This window comes from Anastrepha obliqua, chromosome 3 (assembly GCF_027943255.1).
Source record: "Anastrepha obliqua isolate idAnaObli1 chromosome 3, idAnaObli1_1.0, whole genome shotgun sequence".
In the NCBI taxonomy this organism is placed as follows: Eukaryota; Metazoa; Arthropoda; class Insecta; order Diptera; family Tephritidae; genus Anastrepha; species Anastrepha obliqua.
In genome coordinates this window covers 121,166,780-121,189,258 of record NC_072894.1, presented here as the reverse complement: position 1 = coordinate 121,189,258, position 22,479 = coordinate 121,166,780, and the positions used below count along the sequence as shown (strand labels likewise).

The 22,479-nt window shown below is 35.4% G+C and overlaps 1 protein-coding gene, 2 non-coding genes and 2 pseudogenes across 3 annotated transcripts in view; 3 read left to right on the top strand and 2 right to left on the bottom strand.

Annotated features, from left to right (window-relative positions):
- The first annotated feature begins 861 nt into the window (after positions 1 to 861).
- LOC129241099 (guanylate cyclase 32E) overlaps positions 862 to 22,479 on the top strand; it is a 69,724-nt gene continuing 48,106 nt past the window's right edge. Inside the window, exons 1-5 of the mRNA XM_054877260.1 lie at positions 862 to 1,696; positions 6,830 to 7,068; positions 7,139 to 7,261; positions 7,347 to 7,533; positions 20,283 to 20,533. Of these exons, the coding sequence (XP_054733235.1) occupies positions 1,465 to 1,696; positions 6,830 to 7,068; positions 7,139 to 7,261; positions 7,347 to 7,533; positions 20,283 to 20,533 (1,032 nt within the window). The 5' untranslated portion in view covers positions 862 to 1,464. The remainder of the gene's footprint in view (positions 1,697 to 6,829; positions 7,069 to 7,138; positions 7,262 to 7,346; positions 7,534 to 20,282; positions 20,534 to 22,479) is intronic.
- Positions 8,160 to 8,332, top strand: LOC129243158 (U2 spliceosomal RNA; annotated as a pseudogene).
- Positions 10,249 to 10,429, bottom strand: LOC129243166 (U2 spliceosomal RNA; annotated as a pseudogene).
- LOC129243260 (U2 spliceosomal RNA) lies at positions 12,851 to 13,048 on the bottom strand. Its single transcript, XR_008582267.1, has one exon. It is a non-coding gene; the product is annotated as a U2 spliceosomal RNA (small nuclear RNA).
- LOC129243300 (U5 spliceosomal RNA) lies at positions 15,746 to 15,869 on the top strand. The gene has a single exon (XR_008582277.1). It is a non-coding gene; the product is annotated as a U5 spliceosomal RNA (small nuclear RNA).

Sequence of the window (22,479 nt, the reverse complement as noted above, 5' to 3'; positions counted from 1 at the left end):
AAGCTTTCCTATGCCACAAAATGGCTCTGGTTCTATAAATGGGGAGGCCGTCCTTTCCTGGCTAATTTAAGTACCATTTCATTTCCAGTAATTCCTATGTGCATTGGAACTCATAAGATACTTACCTGGTTGTTCTAGTCTAAGGTATTCATCAATAAATCAGCAGCAGTTTTGCCGTAACATGAAAGGGTTAAGAGCCTTGTTTGCTGCCTAGCTATCAGTAAGGACAGTTGTGCTTCTGCTGTTATAGTTGTCAGTGGCCATTTATGGCATACAATTTTCAGCTAGTACCAGTTGAATATCGCAATTTCATATATGACCGTGAGCTGGCTCTTTGGTAATGTAATTCCTGAATATGAATTATAAAAACTTTTTGAAGATTTGGATAGAGCCAAACGGAGGTTGATGAGTGATATTAAGAGAAATTGCTTGTCATGTTTACTTAGTAACTTTTTCAGCTGAATTCGAGGGTGGGCTAACCAAATGTCCAAGTGTATTATGCATTTAAGTTAGACTTTCTTTTAATAACTAAAATATTCATATTACATTTATTAGCTCTTCAAGCTATACCTTTAACGTTCAATGCTTTATTCTTATTTTCAGATAATTTATATGGCGGCATAAATCCACAGACGTCAGCCTGTAGACATTCAAAACGCAACTATTATTTTACGGAAGATGGAAATTCAAGCCAGCGAAATTAGATTTGGCACTAAATAGAATAAAAAACAAACTGACGGAAAAGGTGAAGCCTTAAGGGAGATTGATTTCTCAAATTGCATGGGCTGTCATAACGGTATGTGGCAGAGAAAACAAAGGCTACGTAGGCATTAAGTACCAGCCATAGCGGCAAAAGGCAGAATAGGCCACAATAAAGATGACCACGTATGAAAATTTAATGTCCGCGCCAGAGAACAGCATAGAATTAAGGAAAAATAAAATACAATGAAACAAAATGAATGCATTATAACGGGAAAGCGCACAAAGGATATTTATAATGCATGAATGGAATGGGGGAGTAGAAATTTATTAATAAAATGGAGTATACTTCTATTATTGCACTGGTAGTAATAAGAAAAAGGTATGATAATAAATTTCCCTGTAAAATGCATGCCAAAGTATAAATAATGAAGCGCAAAAGAAACAAACTCTACAGAAATATATTACATTTTGAATGAACGTAAGAGAATAATATATTACAAGTACTTACAAATAAATCAAAATATCCAAATGCTGAAACTGCTGCAGCGGAAGATTGCTCGGCAAGCAAACAACACTGCCGCATAATTGTCCACCATGTGCCAAACGCACTCCTTCAATAAAACAATTAAACAAAAAACGAAGTTTAATAACAAGTAAGAGGTTTCATAGCTGCATCATCCCTCTGTCATCCTTGGCTCAGCTCAGAACGTAATTTTAGCAATTTTGGATAGTCAAAACTAAAGCCAATCGTCGTTGCACGTAATGAAGACATTCCCCTGCACGTCTGCGACGCATTTACTATCGTTATCGTTATCGCGATCATTATTTACAATTATTCTTTTACTATTAATTGGAAATTTTGATTTAAACATTTTGTTGTTGCCAACAAGCAGCAATCAAAGCAGTATCGGCAAAGTCTCAGCGGAAGTATTCACTTTGGGTTACTTAACAGGCTCGCAGCGAAGTCCGGGAAATTTGGACTATCAGCGACCAGGTGAGTTGAGAAATAAGAAAATTGTCAAAATGCAAATAGAAGTAAGACAAAATAAATAATTAAATTAAATAAAGCCAAATAACTTCAGACATATGAAATTAGTTAAATGTAGTAAAATAAATTAAACTAAAATCATCATTTACAAATCATTCACACACTGGTCCTAGTTTAGTTTAGTTTGTAGATATGTTTTTGTGATTTATGTAGGTATGTAGGTTAACAGAAATATGAAACGAATATTTGTATTTAAATAAATAAATGGGACCGTCAACATCCAGCAATGAATAGGCAGTTCAAGACAATCAAATAAAACTAAATTAAACTAAACCAAAATATGCAGTAAAATAAAATAAAGAAATAAAAATTAAATAACAAACTTAATGGCATAAAATAAGTAAACATTAAATAAAAACTGTTTGAAAATAAACAATTAAATGAAATAAAAATCAAATAAATGAAATTAAATTCAACTCGATTCCCTTAAAAAAAGGAAATAAAATAAGTTTAGCTGAATTAAAATAAACAAAAAATAAACAAGCAAAATAATATAAAATAAAAAAAAAATTATTTGAAAATAAAATAAAATGAACCACAAACCAAACAAAGTTGTTTTGGAAGTAAATTAATACAACTAAATTAAACTGAAATAATTTAAATAAAAAAGGTAATAAATAAAATATATAATAAAATAAAAAACACAAAATAAGTTAAAAAAATTTTTTAAATACAAATTGAAGTTCAAAATAAACAAGACTGAGTTAAAATAGAAACGACAGCGCGATCTAAAAGCTTTTCGAAAGAATGTTTCAGGTCATTGACCGGAATGTCCTTCAGGATGTCGGTACAAGCGTTTTGGATGGCCTCTACGGACGCAAAACGTTTTCCTTTCATGGCCAAATGCAATTTTCCGAATACGTAAAAGATTGCACCATCAAAAACATTTTTATGATGCCAGTCTTGTTTATTTTGGACTTCACCTTGTGAAACCATATAAATAATATTAGACTAAATTGAATAAAATAAAAAAAATGTATCATAATCATTTGAATTTTAAGCGACAAAAATCTGTAAAATATAAATATTCAAAACTAAATTGAACTGAATTAATGCAATTAAAAAAAAGAAGTAAAAAACTAAAACTAAAACTAAAAAGGCCAAAACGTAAGGGGAAGTTACTGAAATTCATAACAAGCAGAAAATGGATGAAATTGTTCAAAAGATATGTAAAAATAAAGTTAAAAAAAAATTGACGCGAGGTCAAAGGTTAAAAAAATGGGGTTTTCGTGAATTTCTCGAAAACGGTCAGTTTTATCTCAAAATTAACTCAGACAAAAATTGTAAACCATAAAATTATCTACAAAAAAGGTATGATTCCCTAAATACCACCGTTTCTAAGATATAATGAAGTAAAGAGTTGCAAGTCTTATAATGTGCATACATATCCACGCCACCTCTGAGGTAGTGTACTTAGCGCGTTTTTTTTTTTAACGTGGTTTCCCCACGGGTCTGTTGTGATTAAAATAAAAAAAGCGGAAGTAAAAAATGGATTTTCCGGATTAAAACGGAATTAAAATTAAAAATTCAACAATAGAACACGATCGGCCTAGACAATTTGTGCACGCCAGAGAACAATATAGACCCACTTTTTTGACACCACATTTAGCACTGCATCCTTTTTTACTACTGCAAAAAATCGTGTTTAATATTTTCTCTGGTGCAGGTGGTAGTAAAGTCTGAATCGGTTCTTATGTATCATCGACCAACCTCCAACCCCAATCTAACTGGTCTAGCTGATTACCAAGCCATACTTGAACTTGGTAATACACCCGGAAAATATGTTGATGAGCAGCGACAGACGTTGGAGGAAGACAGGTTAATTGCACTTCTTTTTTATTTCGAGTATTCTTAACAAAACATACATATCGATATTTATCTTAGCAGGTATTTTTTTTAGGCGCTCCGTACATACAGAGAAGAAAACGAATTCCGCTGGTGATAACTTCTTGTGGAGTTGAATCAACTACGGAGTGACGCTTAAGACTAACGGTAGTTCATTTAGGGGGAATTCTCACACAAAGCAGCTATACGACCGTAGCCACGCACACAATTGAACAGATGGGCAGCTGTCGTTTCAAGGTTACACTATCATATAAAATAAGGGACTGGGTTTCATTATACCTAATATTCTGAGAATTATATGTATGTATGTTTTATATTTTAAATCTCAGTTAAAATCATCGATAGACATCCTTATGTTTACTTATATTACAGCTAGAAAAATGTATATACGGGGCGTGCTTATGCATATTTTATTATTACACTTGCAACTCTTTACTTCGTTATATCTTAGAATCGGTTGTATTTAGGGAAAAAATCATTGATACCTTTTTTGTAGATAATTTTATGATCTACAATTTTCGTCTGAGTTTATTTGCGATAAAACTGACCGTTTTCGAGAAATTCACGAAAACCCATTTTTTTAACCTTTGACCTTGAGTCAATTTTTTCCCCCGTCCGGATCGATTGGGAGCTTTAAAATTCTGTTTTTAACTATGTTTTGAACAATTTCATCCATTTTCAGCTTATTATGAATTTTAGTAGCTTCGAATGTCTAAATTGACGGGACTAACAGCTCAAAAAGTAGAATATTAAATAAAACTAGAACAAAATATACAATAAAATAATGGAATGAAAGTATGATAGAATATCACATAATAAACGAAATAAATAAAATGAGATTACAATAAAAATAATTGAAAAGAAAATTAAAAACAGAGAAGTAATATTAAATTTGTGTTTTATATAAATAAGTAAAATTAAACTAAAGTAATTTATTCATAACAAAGTAATAAAAAACTAAAAGAGTAAAATAGACGAAAAATAAAAAATAAATTAAGTCCAATGAATACCAATAACTGCCATATAATAAAGGAAATAATATAAAATAAAATAAGAATAAAAAAAAATTTAAAAAAAAATTGAAAGTTAAATAAAATAGAACATAAAAAATTGTTTAACGTATGTAAATAAAATTAAACTAACCTGAATTAATTTCATTAAACCAAAGTACTGAAATAATAAATTAATTATTTGAAAATATAAACTAAATAAAATAAAAAATAAACAAATATATAAAACAAGCATAAACTGAATTAGTTTAAACAAAAAATAAAGAGTAAAAAAAAAGTAAAAAAAGGAAAAAATACAATAAAAAAGAAATGAAAACAAAATCAAAAACGATGTAACACAGATCGGTCTCTGTTTAAACAAAAACAAAAAATATCCGAAACTTAGCAAAAAAATTAAATAAACAAATATTCCAAATAATTTAAACAAAAGCAAAAAATAAAATGTAAAAAAGCACAAAACACAATATAACTTCTACTCAAATATGAACGAGACGTTATCAATAAAACGGTCCGCGGATGACATATGGCAAAAATAAATTTTTTGTTTTTTGGTAGGACTGTTATAAGCTTACATGGCAAATTTCAGCGTGATATGTCACATAGTTTGTTTTATGTGCAACTGTAAACAAGTCAAGCTCGAGTGTGTTCTTCGAATTTAACGATGGAAATTCAAGTTGAACAAAGAATTTGTTTGGAAATTTTGTTATTCCAACTTGCCATGTAAGCTTATAACAGTCCTACCAAAAAACAAAAAATTTATTTTTGCCATATGTCATCCGCGGACCGTTTTATTGATAACGTCTCGTTCATATTTGAGCAGAAGCTACAATAACAAAGTGAAGTAGAAAAATATATTTAATTAAACTCAACTGATTAGTTAAAAAAACAGAAACACAAAATTAAGAGAATTAAAAATAAGCAAAACAAAAAAAAAAAAAAATTTCTTTATAATATAAATAAAACATAAAAAAATTGAAAAGAAAGAATTAAATAAAAAGTTAAAGTAAATTTGAAAAAGCAGGAAACGAGAATGCATTAAATTAAACTTGACTTAACTAATTAAAATAAAAATTATCAAAACAAGAAAAAAATTTAAATTCAAAATTAAATTAAATTAAATAAAAAAAATTATAAAAAGTAAAATAAAACTGTGTATCTCATGAAAATAAAAGTAAAAAGAAATAAACTGAATTTCACTGAATTAATTTAATAACAAAACAAATTTTAAATAATAAAGTGAAAAGTAAGCAAACACATTAAAATTTACAAAAAGTTTAAATACAAATTAGCCGCGAATATTTAAAAAACGTAAATTTATTGATGGGTGGCTGCCGTAGCCGAATGGGTTGGTGTATGACTACCATTCGGAATTCAGAGAGAACATAGGTTCGAATCTCGGTGAAACACCAAAATGAGGAAAAGTATTTCTCTAACAGCGGTCGCCCCTCGGCAGGCAATGACAAACCTCCGAGTGCATTTCTGCTATAAAAAAGTTTCTCAGCAAAATCATTTGCCGTTCGGGGTCGGCTTAAAACTGCAGGTCTCTCATTTGTGTAGGTCTCTTCAACAATATAAATTAAATTGAAAAATTAAAAACAAGATAAGAGAAATAAAATAAAATTCAATTTAAAATCAATAAAAAAAAGAGTCAATCAAAAATCAAATAAAAACTAATATAAGCAAAAAAAAAATAAATTATTTAATTAAATAAAATGAAAGAAAGTCAATTAAAAAACAATTAAAAACAAGAGAAATTAAATAAAATCAATGAAATGAAATCAACTTAAAATATAATATATAATAAAAAATTAAAAATGAAATAAAAAAATAAAAAAGTAAAAACATAAAATAAAATGTAAAACAAGCAAAAAAATAAAATAAAAAAATAGAAATAGAAATAGAGAACAAAAACTAAACTTTGCATTAATATACCCTTCCACGTGCGTTTTCAAGAAACCATGTTGGCATTGATCGTCTTTAAATTCCCCGCATAGCATCAATCTTTTAAGGTACCTGAAGCGGCTAATTGACTTTCCCAAAAATGGCAAAGACACGAATACTGAACTTATACAAAATATGGAATGTGTGATGCGCTGTGTTATGCATGTCGCATCAACCCAATGAAACCTAAAGTCGTTTATACGCATAACTTGAATATCAGTAAAAATAGTTTAGTTTAGAAATGCATAAAATTGTGATATATTATATTTTATTTTACACATAGGCATCACCATCTCAGGCGCCATTACACTCGCCGTGTCACAAGTCAATGCTGGCAAACTTAAAGCACTCGGCCATTCGCTGGAGTTCATTGTGGCGGAAACATACGGCGATGAAGTGTCGAGCATACGCCAAACAGCTTCATTGTGGACGAAACAAGTAGCCGGCTACATCGGGCCACAAGAGACGTGTGTGCACGAGGGTCGCATGGCGGCCGCCTTCAATTTGCCAATGATTTCATACGTAAGCTCCATGCGCCTAAATCTATCGAATGTAAAATGTAATAATGTAATAACAATTAAATATTTTCCAGTATTGTATGCACCGCGACACGTCCAATAAGCAAGACTTTCCCACTTTTGCGCGTACTCGTCCACCTGATACACAGATATCCAAATCGGTGGTTTCTCTGCTGTTAGCCTTTAATTGGACGCAGGTGAATTGAGTTTGATTACTTTTGGGATTTGAATGATTAATGCGCTTCTCCTTATACCTTTTCTGCTTCTTCTTTTAATCACCAGGTATCATTTTTGTTTCTGGACAGTCCACATAGTCCCTATCACCCGGTTGCGGAGACAATACAAAACATTTTGCATAATGCAGGAGTGAATATACGCGACGTACAAACCTGGAACACCATTTATCACCATGGCTTCATGGCGAACCCTTTCGATGACTTGGTGGAGCGCACCTACAAAAACACTCGCAGTAAGTACAAATGCGTTTAGAATTGGGCGAGAGGGCACACACATACACACATACAATATAAATTTCTCGTCATAAGGAGCACGACAGAATATTGGTTTTCCACTTCGATAATCCAAGCTGGCAAGTACTGTCAACTAGATGGCTTCTAATCTTATAAACATGAACAGGTGATTGAAGCAGTCAGTCTTAAAGAATTTTGAGTGAGGAGTCAAGCGATTTCATAATTCATTTTCACCACTTTTGCACAAGTAAATATGAGTACATGCACCGTGCCGTGCAAAATCTTATCCGAATTAACAGCCACCCTTGCGCGAAGCATTTTCTTATTGTGAAATATTTTTACGATCCTTTTACGTTCAATCCTCTGATCGCTATCCTGTTGCTGTGATTTTCACACACTTTATATGCATTTCGCTTGAAGTACTTTACCGTTAACTGCATTGAGTTATCGCTTCTCGGCCTTATGGCTAAGATCAAAGTCATCTGATAGATCCTCCATCGGAGGACAACAAATGTTAAACTGATTTTAATATATCTAGCGAACCGTCACTCTTGAAAAGAGTGCGGGAATTTTTTATGTATCACCCCGGGGGGGAAATGTTCCCCCGGGGAAAACGGTCTTAAAGCCCACTTTATCTGTAGTATCTGTTCTTATCAGCTTAACATCTGATAGATTCTCCATCGGAGAACAACAAATGTTAAACTGATTTTTGGAAATAGACGGAGTGTTTTAGGAGCTTGCTCCACCTCTGTCACGGGCCCAGTATTGCAGTACCGCTGGGATTTCGGCCCAAATAATTGAATGCTTATACAGTATAATAGAGGAGAGGAACTATATATAAATATAGTAACGACGCCGGCAGTTTCCGCACCTTGAATTAAATTCCTCAATTCAAGTGAATTGTTGTTACAGAAGTTAGTTGGACACTCATGGTGAAACGTTACCAAAAATTAGTTAGTTTGCGTACAGCGTTGCGAAAGTGTATACGAGAACAGCCGGAACTATCCGTAATTTATTTTTATTAGTTCTTACCATCTCTAACCAAAAAAAAATTATGGTTCCGTAGGCTTCATTGAAATTAATTTTTTGGACTAGTGTTTTTAGATTAATGAGCAAGCACCGACTTTCATAGGATGGAATTGGATCAGTGAAATTCAAAGAACGCAAAGCACAACGCTTAAAAGCTTACTAGACACGTTCACGCCTACCAATATGACAAACATAATATGGTCTCCATATAAAGACAAAGACGACGTATTCCAGTTTCGAACGCACCTGAGAGGTATACTATATGACTGCTTTAGGATATATGGCTCAAAAAAAGCCGAACTAAAAAAACGTGAAATAAACGCAAGTACGGAATATGACTTCGTCTATTTAGGAACCAGCATTAACACCGATAACAATGTCAGCCTTGAAATCCAACGTAGAATCTCTCTTGCCAACAAGTGCTACTTTGGACTAAGTAGGCAACTGAGCAGTAAAGTCCTCTCTCGACGAACAAAACTAACACTCTACAAGACTCTCATCATGCCCGTCCTAACGTATGGCGCAGAAGCTTGGACGATGACAACATCCGATGAAGCGACGCTTGGAGTGTTCGAGAGAAAGATTCTGCTTAAGGTTTTTGGACCTTTGCACGTTGGCAACGGCGAATATCGCAAACGATGGAACGATGAGCTGTATGAGCTTTACGACGACATAGACATAGCGCAGCGAATAAAGATCCAGCGGCTTCGTTGGCTGGGTCATGTCGTCCGAATGGATACAAACGCTCGATGCGGTACCAGCTGGTGGTAGCAGAGGAAGAGGAAGAGCTCCTCTGCGTTGGAAAGATCAGGTGGAGAAGAACTTGGCTTCACTTGGTGTGTCCAACTGGCGCCAGTTAGCACGAGAAAGAAACGACTGGCGCGCTTTGTTAAACTCGGCCAAAATCGCGTAAGCGGTTATAGCGCCAATTAAGAAGAAGAAGAGACGGAATATGACTTTGAAATGGTGTAATTTAAATGTCTTTGAAAAGAGAATTATATGTACAAATTGGCGAAATCTTATATTGGGTGTCTTTTTAGCTGTATGAGCGCTAGGGTTTGACAAACTCTGTGACATTTGTGTTTAGTAAGGTTTGGCAGGTCATCATGAATCGTTCAACGCCAAAACAACATAAATTTGTGGAAATTTACTTTGAAAAAAACGAAAATAAATCTGTTCGCGAAGTTCATAGAGCACTGACGGCAGCATCGGTCCTTATCATTGACTTCATTCCAAGAGTATTTCTGTTCCGTATTAACAATTTAAGTTCTTAAGGTGTTAAAAAACATCCGGCACTAACTTTTACGAAAAAAGTATTCTTTAATTTAAAAAACTATTTGGCGGTAGAACGCTTTTTTCCAGGTTTTAGTGTTTTTTGAAATTCAAAAATTGGCAATGCTGGATAAAGAAAGAAGTGCGTGCAAAACCAGTTTCCTCAGCGTTGAAAAAGCCAAGCGAAGAAGATCTAAATCTCAAAGTTAGGTAAAAGAAAAGGAAGTGGAGTCGTTAAAAATCCACGAATATAATAAGAATCTTGGCACAAATCGTGTACGTTGTTTACTGCGTCGATATACAGGAACATATTTTTTGAATGATTCAACTAATTGAAAACGCTTCGTCTTAAGTAACGTTCCCAGTTGATAACATCCCTAAACCACCTAAGAAGTTTTAATAATATTTATTCAGTAATTTGGGCCGAAATCCCAGCGGTACTGCAATACTGGGCCAACCCGTGACAGAGGTGGAGCAAGCTCCTAAAACACTCCGTCTATTTCCAAAAATCAGTTTAACATTTGTTGTTCTCCGATGGAGAATCTATCAGATGTTAAGCTGATAAGAACAGATAAAGTGGGCTTCAAGACCGTTTTCCCCGGGGGGACATTTCCCCCCCGGGGTGATACATAAAAATTCCCGCACTCTTTTCGAGAGTGACGGTTCGCTAGATATAAATAAAAGATTATGCTGCTTTTTAGCTAAGGTTGACTTTTTTCTTTGCAGGTGTTTCATATGAAAGAATTAATCTTGTTATTGCCCCCGTTCACCCAGAAGGGGTACCGGAGGCCATAGCCCATCCTTACAATCGCATTCACGTAGGGTCAGGAGGGTTTGAAGTCCGTCCGCCAGGGGCACACCCTAGCCAGGGCGCTCCCCAGGAGGAGCAGAATATTGTCTCACCCCAGAGACGTGCTCCACGTATATGTCCCGTGACCAGTGGATGGTGTCAGAGACAACTAGACGGCGCATCATAGACGCGTAGCGTTGGTTAACACGCAAGCGTCTCAGCACCGGCTCGTTGCATGGGTCCCAGGTGCCCAGGGCACCAACGAGGATCGCCTCTTTCTCCACATTGTAGCCTCGTGAATGCAGCGCCATGGGCGACACGACAGCAAAACTGTTTGCTGCTGTACTGGCGGACAGGATCACCGAGTTCGCAGTACGGGGGAAGCGCCTTGGACAGGAGCAGAAGGGCTTCCTGCAGTATGAGGGGTGTGCTGAGCACAACTACGTTCTGCAGGAGGTCATTGAGGACTCCAAACGGACGGGGAAGGAACTTCTGGTGGCCTGGCTGGACCTGTCCAACGCCTTCGGGTCCATCCCTCATGAATCCATATATAGGGACTCGGATGGAGCTGGCCTGCCGTCGTCATCGGTGAACATGGTGAGAGCAATGTACACCGACTGCACGACACAGGTAAGGACACGGGAGGGATTCACTGACCCAATTAGAATTGCTGCGGGAGTCGAGCAGGGTTGCCCGGCTAGCCCCATCACGTTCAACCTGACCCTGGAGTCGCTCATCAGAGAGCTTTCCAGCAAAGGTACGGGCTACGTGATGGGGACCACGCGATGGAAGAACTTAGCGTACGCCGATGACCTTGCTTTGATTGCTGGCAGCCCGGAGGAGATGAGACTGTTGCTGACGACCGCGGAGGCTGAAGCCAAGAAGATTGGGCTCAGGCTTAATCCTGGAAAATGCGCCACCCTCCATCTTAGGGGCAAGGGCGGTAAGCAGCGCGCAGTACCCACTGAGTTCATCATGGACGATGAGCCAGTGAAGGCGCTCCAAGCGGGACAAGCCTACCAACATCTAGGAATACCAACTGGCTACCAAGTGAGACAAACACCCGTTGCCACCATTGAGCAGCTCATCACTGATGTTAGGACGGTGGATGACTCTCTGCTAACCCCATGACAGAAGTTTGACGCCGTAGCCACTTTCATCTTACCAAGGCTAGATTTCGTGATGAGGGGAGCTCAGGTCCGGAAGGCGGGCCTCACAGCGGCGGACAAAGTCATCAAGAGAGCAGGTAAACGCTGGCTGAACCTTCCGCAGCGCGCCAGTCCGGAGGTGGTCTTCATACCCCCGTATAGGGGTGGTGGAGGGTTGCTTCCGTTGGCGGACCTGGTAGACGTACTCACGGTAGCTCATGCGTTCAGGATGTTAACCTGTGCGGATGGGTCCGTGAGCGCGTTGGCGAGGGAGACACTGTCGGATACGGTTCAGCGGAAGCTGAAAAGACCACCAGTGCAGCAGGACATCGCTGAATACCTCTCTGGCTCATTGGAGGGGGAGCTCTTTGGGCCCAGCACCGACAATTCCTTATTTTGGTCACGTGTCAGAGTGGCAACGAGACGCCAAGCTGCGAAGCTGGAGCTGAAATGGAGACACGATGGCGGCCGGGACGAACTATCGCTGGAGTGTAAGAGATCTAGTGGCAGAACAGTCATCATCCCCCCAGAGGCCAGGACCCAGGTGATCAACCGGCTGAGAACGGCCATACAGGAGCATTACCTCGCGACGCTCCTCGCAAAGCCAGACCAGGGAAAAGTCTACGAGGTTTCATCTGGTGTAAGGGTCGCCAATCATTTTATGAGAAGCGGCAGTTACACCAGGTTTGCCGAGTGGCGTTTTGTCCACCGCGCCCGGCTCGACGTGCTCCCATTAAACGGGGCACGAAGATGGGGTGAGGGGGACAAGCGCTGCCGTAGATGTAATCACGCCCTGGAATCCTTGCCGCACGTGCTGTGCCACTGCACACCTCACTCGGCAGCGAGACAACTGCGCCATGACGCTATTGTAGCAAGAGTGGCAAAAGCTGTCAAACTGCCTGGCACCATGACCATCAACCAGACAGTTGCGGGAGTCTCTGGTGGGAATCTCTCAGCACTAAGGCCGGACATTGTCATCAGGAACGAGACCACGAGATCCGTCACCATAGTGGACATAACCGTGCCATTCGAGAACCGACGGGAGAGTTTCGCAGAAGTTTTAATAATATTTATTCAGTAATTTGGGCCGAAATCCCAGCGGTACTGCAATACTGGGCCAACCCGTGACAGAGGTGGAGCAAGCTCCTAAAACACTCCGTCTATTTCCAAAAATCAGTTTAACATTTGTTGTTCTCCGATGGAGAATCTATCAGATGTTAAGCTGATAAGAACAGATACTACACTTTGATCTTAGCCATAAGGCCGAGAAGCGATAACCTGACCAACGCTCACATTAAAGTACTTTAATTCAAACGTGAATAAGGCTTCTGAGAATTGACAGCAAACTGTACTACACAAAACTGAAGCGAGTGAACCACATCCGAAATAAACTCAACACGCATTTCAAATACAGCGAACAGTGGAGGAAGGCATGTATAAATTTACAATCAACTACCCGATATCAGCAACATAGCGTACGAGTCATTTTACCTCTATACTTATCAGACATACACATCTACATACATACATTTATGTACATACGCACGTTTAACAAGCTGCCAAATGTTAACATCAAAACATTCATAGCAACCGTTGATTGTTGGCCGTCGCCTTTTCGGTTGTATTCGTTTGCCGGCTGCTTCCCCTGCTGTTACACAAGCATTTGCTTGCTATTGTTGTACAAACGTATATGTAAGCATAGGTGTGACTTTACTAGCACGCTAGTGCGCTGTTATAGGCAGCATTGAGCCAAAGGCGTTGCCAGACTTGAGTGTGCATCAGCGGGCATGAAAATATTTTTATTTGTATTTGCATATGTAATTAAATTTTCGGTACGAATACTTTAAGAAATCAAGATAAATGCCAATATCACGCTCATGAAGCCAAACTGGCTTTTGATCAAATTTCTATAATACATCAGTACCAATTAATATTATATTATATGTAAATACTACGACTTTAATGTTAATCTTAGTATATATCAGGAATGAATAATACAAGATTACGAAATGAAAAATTCAGCGCAGATTTGCCGTGAGGTGAGTGTAGATGAGATGCCTGTGAGAACTAAAAAGAGGATGTCAAACAGCGGAGATCTGTACACAAAATTAAGGGGTTGTGTTAGGTTTATTTATTTCTTAAGGTATATGAACCAAAAAAGGTTAATGTAAACGGCATAGTTTTTATGCAAAAATGCTTTCTTCCATTACTCAAGAATGGAGATTCAGTTAAGTAATTAAATCGGTAATATGGCACAATTTATTAATTTTCATAATATTTTCCAAAATAAACAAGATTTTATTACGAGAAAAAAATACATGGAAAGCAAAAATAGTTTAAAACTCTTAGAAAAATAAACAAGATATAAAACTTGGAAAGTATTAGAACTTTTGGAAAAAAATTACATGGCTTTTGCATACCCAAGCGAGTATAGTGTTAATGCACCGAACTCTTCTTTCACATGGTTTGTGATATGTTCCTTAGAATAAGGGGCAAATAAAAATTGTGTAAAAAATACTATGTCTGACGTATTTTTTACACAATTTTTAATTTTTCGTAAATTTGGGGATAGGTTCCACAACTTCCTGTAAGATGAAAAAACTATAAATATTTTCACAAAAAATCGTGCAAAAGAAGTAATAAAGAAATCCATATAGATGCGTGTTTATATAACAAAAACAATTAATTTTTCTTACAAATTATTTTCAAACTAATTTTATTATTCAAACATTAAATGTGTTATTTTATTAATTAATATATTTTATGTTAATTTGTTTCATTATTAATTTTATTTTAATTAGTGTACAGTGAAAAATCAATAGATAAAACACATAAAAATTCAAATTGAAAAAATGCAATATACAAAATATATAAAAATTGAAATTGAATTTAGAAAAAAGAAAATCTACTCAACTACTCATGACCACTTGTTAACATAAATGCACGTTTATTACAGACTGAACGCAAAATGCTTTCGTGAGTAGATATCATATGTCAGATATGCCCAGCCCATCTGCCAGGTTTTATTACACTTATTAATAGTTTCCGTTCGTTGTTTCGTTGCAACCAAGTTTGTTATCAGCGACTGTTTTTTGCTTTCTCTAGTTGTTTATACAAGGTGGCGTAAAATTAATCACACTATACAAATCTTATAATGTTGCAATTAAAGGCGTATACCAATCATATTTGACACTTGTGCACTAGGCAGGTGCAGTATACAAATAGACAAGTATTGGAGGGTGAAATAAAACTACTATTACTCAAAACTATATTCAGTAAAAACATTTTTTGTTTTGAGATTCGTGCAAGAGCGAAAATTTTGTATAATAAATGTGTTCTTTCCAAATCGAGTAGAAAAACAATAGTGTAAAAAGAGAGTTGGGTGTAAATGGGTTAAATTAAACGTTTTCAGAAATTCCAGGAAAGAATTCAAACTTTATTGAAAAATTTTGTTATCATATAAATTCGATAAAGCGACTTTTTACTTAACCCATTTCATTTATTTTGGCCTTATATTAAGTAAATCTCGCTACATAAGCAAAAGTGCTTAAATACGCATTTCTTGCATTTATGTATATTGTCTGGCAACTTTATTTAACTTATAAGTGGCACTTCACAGTACATTGAGCTAAGAAGACAACAACAACAGCAAAACCTCAGGCAGAGAGCTATCGGCAACTCTTGTGCCAGCTCTTCACCTTAGTGCTTGTTGACTTTTACCTGATTTTCAATTTTTACATCTTTCACATATACATTCCCACCCTTGTGAGTATGTTTTATGCTTCACGTTTGAAACGTTGGAAAATCGCTTCGCGTACTGCTGATTCATCCCCCTATTTATGTACATCTGTATGTTAAAATATGTGAATTATGTAGTGTGAGTACTATTTTTTCGTGTTCATTCAAAATTTGTAGTTCGCAGATGGTTTATAAAATGTTTTAAAGTATTAGTTGTGTATTGGGTTATAGAAATTACTCTGGCTTCTCTTCAGTTGTCGAATAAATCTTTCGCCTTTTACTAAAGATTTCCGTGGAGAGGAGCACTCTAATGAGTCTATGAAGAATTTTTGAAGGGTTTGCGACCTTTGGTTGCGAACCGATAATTGATAAATTTAAATTTAAATTAAGAAAAATGTGATTTGGTCTCTGGTAACATAATCTGTATTGGCGGGTGAATGTATGTACAGTGGCTCACAGCTTATTTCGTGTGCCCGTTTATTAAAATAAAAAAATTTAATATTTTTGTATAAACTTTATATAGAAAAAAAACTTAAACGTACATTCAAAGATAAATTATTTCTTGTTACAAACATACATAAATAAACTTAAATTCTTTCTTCTTAAGTAATATATTTACAGCAAAATCAAAATTATAAGTAAATCCACGTCACACCTTATTTCGTGTGCTTAACCAAACTAGAAAAAACATGATTTTTTTGTTTTAATTTATTAAGTTTTTACTAATCTAATATTTTGTAGGGTAGCCTTTTTGTTTTAATACAGCTTTTAACCGGGATTGCATGGAGCTAACAAGTTTTCCAGTGTATTCAGGAGATATTTTCTCCCACTCCACTTGCAATGCTGTTTTTAGATCTTGTTTGTTGCTTATGTTATGTTTTCTAATTTTTTGATCCAGAATATTCCATAAATTCTCAATTACATTGAGGTCAGGTGATTGTGCTGGCGTTTTTACCACATGAGGGCAATTCCATATAAGCCACCGTTGCACTAATTCCGACTTATGCTTCGGATCATTGTCCTGGTAGAACCTGAACCTGTCCCGAATGCCTAATTTTTCAGCACTTTGTAGTAAATTATTTTTTAATACATTCAAATAAACTGTTTTATCCATAATTTCGTCGATAAAAACCAAGTTTCCGACACCAGCTGTTGACATGCAGCCCCAAACCATTACATGGCCCCCACCGTGTTTTACTGTCCAGCTCCGCGTTGGGCTTACGCCAAACGAAAAACTTTCCTTTGGAACCAAAGAGGTTGAATTTGCTTTCGTCGGCGAAAATAACGTCATTCCAAAATGTTTGATCTTTATTAACATGGTTTTCGGCAAACTCCACCCTTAATCTTCTGTTACGCTCATTAACAAACGGTTTATTTCGAGCTGTACGACCATGGAAATCAGCTTTGCGCAGAATTCTTCTTATTGTTTCAGGATTACATGACTTACCAAGTACTTTTTCAACCTCTTTTGTCAAAGCTGGCGCACTAATTCGTGGGTCTTTTTTAATTTTTCTTAATATCCACCTTTCATCAGCTTCTGTAAAAATTTTGTTTGGAGCTTGGCGGCCTTTGTCAACCACTCTTTTTTCACGAGAAAAGCGTTGAATAATGTACTGTACTGTGGAAGTACTTAAATTTACAATTTCAGCAATTTTTTTCTGCGACTTTCCATTTTTGTAATGCGTAATCACTAATTCGCGCCTTTCAATCGACGTACGACGACCCATCACGGTATTTTTAAATTAAGCTGGAAAACCGACTACTTTCAATGTGTAAACTAAATAAGGATATAATCTAATATACTATGCAAAACAAATTTCCTATAATTGCTAACCGGTTTAATGGCGCCGATAACGGTAAAAGTGAACACACGAAATAAGCTGTGACGTCAATTTACCTAGTATTCTGTTTTTGTTGTAAATATTCTACTAAAGCAGAAAAAATTTGAATGCATTTATACATGTTTGTAATTAGAAATAATTTATCTTTGATTGTGCATTTAAATTTTTTTTAAAGTAAATCAAATAAAAATAATTTTACAATTCTTTAGTTTAACATACAGCCACACGAAATAAGCTGTGAGCCACTGTATTGATACGAACTTACATTGACATACGTATATTTTAGGGACAATTTTGTGTAGTCCCCAAAGTATGAATAATAAGAAGGGTTGGGAATAATTGACAAATTAAAAATAAACAATGGTTTTATTTGTTTGTGCTTTTTTTGTACTTGAAGTAGTATTTTGAGCAATCCACCTACCTGCTCTGCATACTTATTTATTTATTAGTCAATAATGGCTATACTAATACTGTAAAATAGAGATGAACAATCCATCCACTCTCAACCTCGCAATTATTTCATATTTATTTTACTAAGAATTACATACATACGAGTATATTGACGAACATTAAAAATACAATTTTATGATTTACACGATCTATAACTCAATAAGTGTAGTACACTGAACTCTCTTTTCAACGGTATTTTTTACAGGATGTTAAAATAACAAGGTTCAAATGCAATGCAAGAATCTCAAAAAAAAAAAAAATATTTTTCAGAACAAAACATATGTAACTCCTAAAAAGATATCTTATTAAGTAAGCAATTTTCGTGTAAGAGCAATAATTACATTTTAGAACTAACCAAGTCCAACTGTGCGATATAATTTCAAAGTAATTTGTTGTTGTTGTTGTGCTTCAGCAGAAGACTAAAAGTAAAAATAAATGACAAAAAGCTAACGGCTGCACCTGAACGCAACGGAACTGCAGTGTTGTATTATGTACATATAACGGGTGATTTTTTAGCTATTATCGTTTTAAACAGTTGGTTTAAACAGCTGACGCACGTTTCGTGTTTTGTTTCACTGTCAAACATCTTCAGTTTGGTCTATAATTTAGCCATGAATCGTCTTACAAACGAACAACGCTTGCAAATCATTGAGTTTTATTATAAAAATGAGTGTTCTGTTAAGAAAGTTTATCGCGCACTTCTTCCATTTTATGGTCAGTTTAATTGTACCACTGAACCGGCTATTCGAGCTATTGTGACTAAATTTAGAACCAAATTCACATCATTGGACATCAAACCCCCAACACGCTTACGTAGAGTGCGAACTGAAGAAAATATCGCAGGTGTATCGGCCAGTGTTAATGATGACCATCAATTATCGATTCGTCGCCGTTCGCAGCAATTGAGCCTCTGTTACTCAACAACGTGGAAAATTTTGCGAAAGGATTTAGGTGTGACGCCTTTCAAAATACAGCTGGTGCAAGAATTGAAGCCGAACGACCTACCGCAACGCAGAATTTTTGGTGAATGGGCTCTTGGAAAGTTGGCCAAAGATCCATTTTTTTTATCGAAAAATTGTGTTCAGCGACGAAGCTCATTTTTGGAGCAATGGGTATGTAAATAAGCAGAATTGTCGATTTTGGAGTGAAGAGCACCAGAAGAATTGCAAGAGCTACCAATGTATCCAGAATAGGTCACAGCTTGGTGCGGTTTATGGGCTGGAGGTATCATTGGACCGTACTTCTTCACAGATGCTGCGAATCCTAACGTAACTGTGAATGATGAGCGCTATCGTGAAATGATATTCAACTTTTTTTTTGCCAAAAATGCAAGAGCTTGACTTGCATGACATGTGGTTTCAGCAAGACGGTGCCACATGCCACACAGCACTCGTAACAATGGACTTGTTGAGAGGCGAGTTCGGTGAACATTTTATTTCACGTTCGGGGCCTGCCAATCTGTCAATTGGTCACCCAGATCGTGCGATATAACGCCTTTAGATTGTTTTTTGTGGGGCTATGTTAAAGCTCATGTCTATTCAGACAAGCCTGCTTCAATTAACGCATTGGAAGACAACATTAAAGTATTTATATGTGAGATACTGGCCAAAACATTGGAAAGAGTATGCCAAAATTGGACTAAGCGGATGGACCATTTGAAGCGCAGTCGTGGTCAACATTTGCATGAAATAATCTTCAAACATTAAATTATATGGACTGTACTATCGATTTAAATAAAAAGTTCATGCATTTTTCTGAATTTTACGTGTGTTTTTTTGAAAAACTTTCCTATAGCTCTTAAAAAATCACCCTTTATATATAATAATACATATACAAGAAAGAGTCAGAACAATGCAATTGTTTAATGGATATTAAGAGAGCGGTTGGAAGCTCAGCAGTCAACATGAACACTGTCCTTTTGCCATTAATTAACAAATTACAGTCCAAATTGGGTCAATACCTTGAACATCACTGATCACAAAAAGTAATTTCAAGGCCTAATTTGAGTATTTTTCAATCTGGCCGGGAACACTTTGGCTGATGGCGTTGTTTTGTTTTGTTTTTTGAGTAGTTTTTGGTAGAATTAAAAGACTTACGCAACAAATCAAAATCCATTAGTACTCAGAAAAAATACATTTTTTTGAATTATCGTAACATTCTGAGAAATAGGAAGCTGTTCCAGCATATTTTTTCAACGATTAAACAAATTAAAATTTTTTTAATTCAAAATTATTTTTTCAAAAGTTTTTTTTTGTTTCACTCATAGGGGCTACTGAAGGCTGGCAATTCAGTTCCAACAACCAAACAATGCGCAAATACAAATTCAGATCAATTTCCTTCTCTATTCTCCTGACGCTAATCCCACGTGATTACACAGAATTTTTTATATACAAGTATATTACAAATATATATCATACCTTTATAAGTATATATCCCATTACTAGCCATTACTATTTTTCCACTTTTTTGCTCACTTACAGTTTATCTCATTCTTGGCCATTACTATGAGCACGTCGGCCTGATGGTCAGTCTGGAGCGCAAAGGTCTACTCGCCAACGGTGAATACTTTGTCGTCGGCATCGACATTGAACAATATGACCCAGCAAATCCGGATAAGTATTTGCGCGGTTTGCTGTTGGAGAAAATCGATTTAAGCGCAGAAGTGGCTTTCCAATCGTATGTGGGCATCTTCCCAACAGCGCCGGCCTCTTTTGCCAAGTTTGCCAAGGAGGTGAGTAGAGCACATGTCGCACATTCATACATACATTAGCATGTACATATTCTTCAAATGAGACCTAATTTTTTGATGACAAGGAATTTTTTGGTGAGAAGAAAATGTGAAAGAAAAATTTTAGCACAGGGTTTCGTTGAGAAGGAGTAGCATGAATATTTTAGTAGAAATTCACAACAAAACTCAAATTGGTCTTCTGCTTGCCGTTCAGTACGAATAGTAAAACGGTTATGAGTTGTGCCACCTTGGGGGAATACGCGTGATGTGCGTATGTATGTATGAAAATAACTGTTATGAATAATTAAATATGTTATGTCTCTGGTGTAAAATAAGGACGCATGCTTTGCAATGTAAGCGAATGTGATTGATTGGTTTAAACCCGAGGCTTTGTATTCAATTTAAGCGTGTTACAAGGGTGTATGTATGTAAGCATATCAATTATTTGCCAACATTCTTCAAGGAAAATAGGGAAACAAACTTCTAGTCGTGAACAGCTGCTTTTTCTGTTTTTTCACCAACTGAAAAAGGAGTAAAGTGGAGTTTAATTTTTGAATTTTAACTATTTTGTGGTTTTTATTTAATTAAACATTTTTTAATTTTAAACTTTTTATGTATTTATTAGTTTGCTTTTGCTTGCAATTTGTTTTCTATTTTTATCATTGTATTTTTCAATTTTTACTTATTTAAAAAGTTTTCAACCTTCACCTTTTTGGTATGTATTTAGTATTTATTTTACATTTTAAACTTAATTTGCATTTTTACATTTTATTTTTGTTATTTCAATTTTTGTGACCCAATTTAATTATTTTAATTTGTAATTTTTTATGTATTTATTATTTCGCTTTTTTATCTTTTTTGGCTTACTTTTTAATTTTATTTATTTATTTATTTCTTACTTTTACCAATTTATTTTTAATTTATATAAGTTTATTCTTTTATGAAATATTAGGAGTTTTTTAAATTTTTATTTGCTTTTTTCTGCATTTTCTTAAAGTAGATATATTCAAAAATATGTAAAAAAATTTAACTTAAAATCTTGAAAATTGACGAAGTTATACCCAAGGCAATAAGTGCAGGTAATGAGTTACAACGGCCAATGAAAACTTTAAACGCGTTTTTCTCAAAACGTTTTCTGCACACGGTGGCCTCCATTTCTCGAAGACTTACGAACCGATTTTAATTTTTTTTGTACATTTATGGGCTACAGTCGTACATAGCATACGTTTTTAAAAATTCCAAAAATTAATATTTTTTCAAGCCTTTCGAAAACAAAAAAAAAAGGGTTTGTGGTTTTACCTCATTTTTCAAACCTGCACCATTTTCTAAAAAAAAAAAAATAATAATAATAATAAAAAACCCCCACGTACGACGATAGCCATTGATGTATAGATTAAGCATTTTTTTGGTTTTTTGCTTTCAGATGATTTTTCACCGCTGTATCGTGGCCACCAGGGTGCATCAGTTTTTTATGACGTCATTGCATTAATATTAATAACAATTCTACTTCTTAATATTTTTTAATAAAAATTTGTGGCAGTATAGTTGAATATATGTTAAATAAACTATAATTTGTCCGATCCTCAAACAATCATCCCTACTTATTAAAAAAAAAATGCATGAGAATCACTTAATTTTCACGCGGTGTTCCCCCTTAAACTTTTATTTAACCTTTTCAAATTATTTATTTATTTATTTATTAAAATTAATATATAATACTAAAACTAATACAAGAACGAGTACTAGCTGCCAGGGCCTACAACTTGATAGTTAGATAGAACAGTCTGTGTTATTATTAGGAAATCATATTAAATCATAGTAGTTAAGTTACAATCTTTCAAAAAATTATTTAAAGCAGTTATATTGGTGGTAGAAACCGTAGCCAGCAGAGCAGAAGGTTTGGTGGATCCGAAGTGTTTTTTCCTGAAACTTTCTAAGGTACAACAATC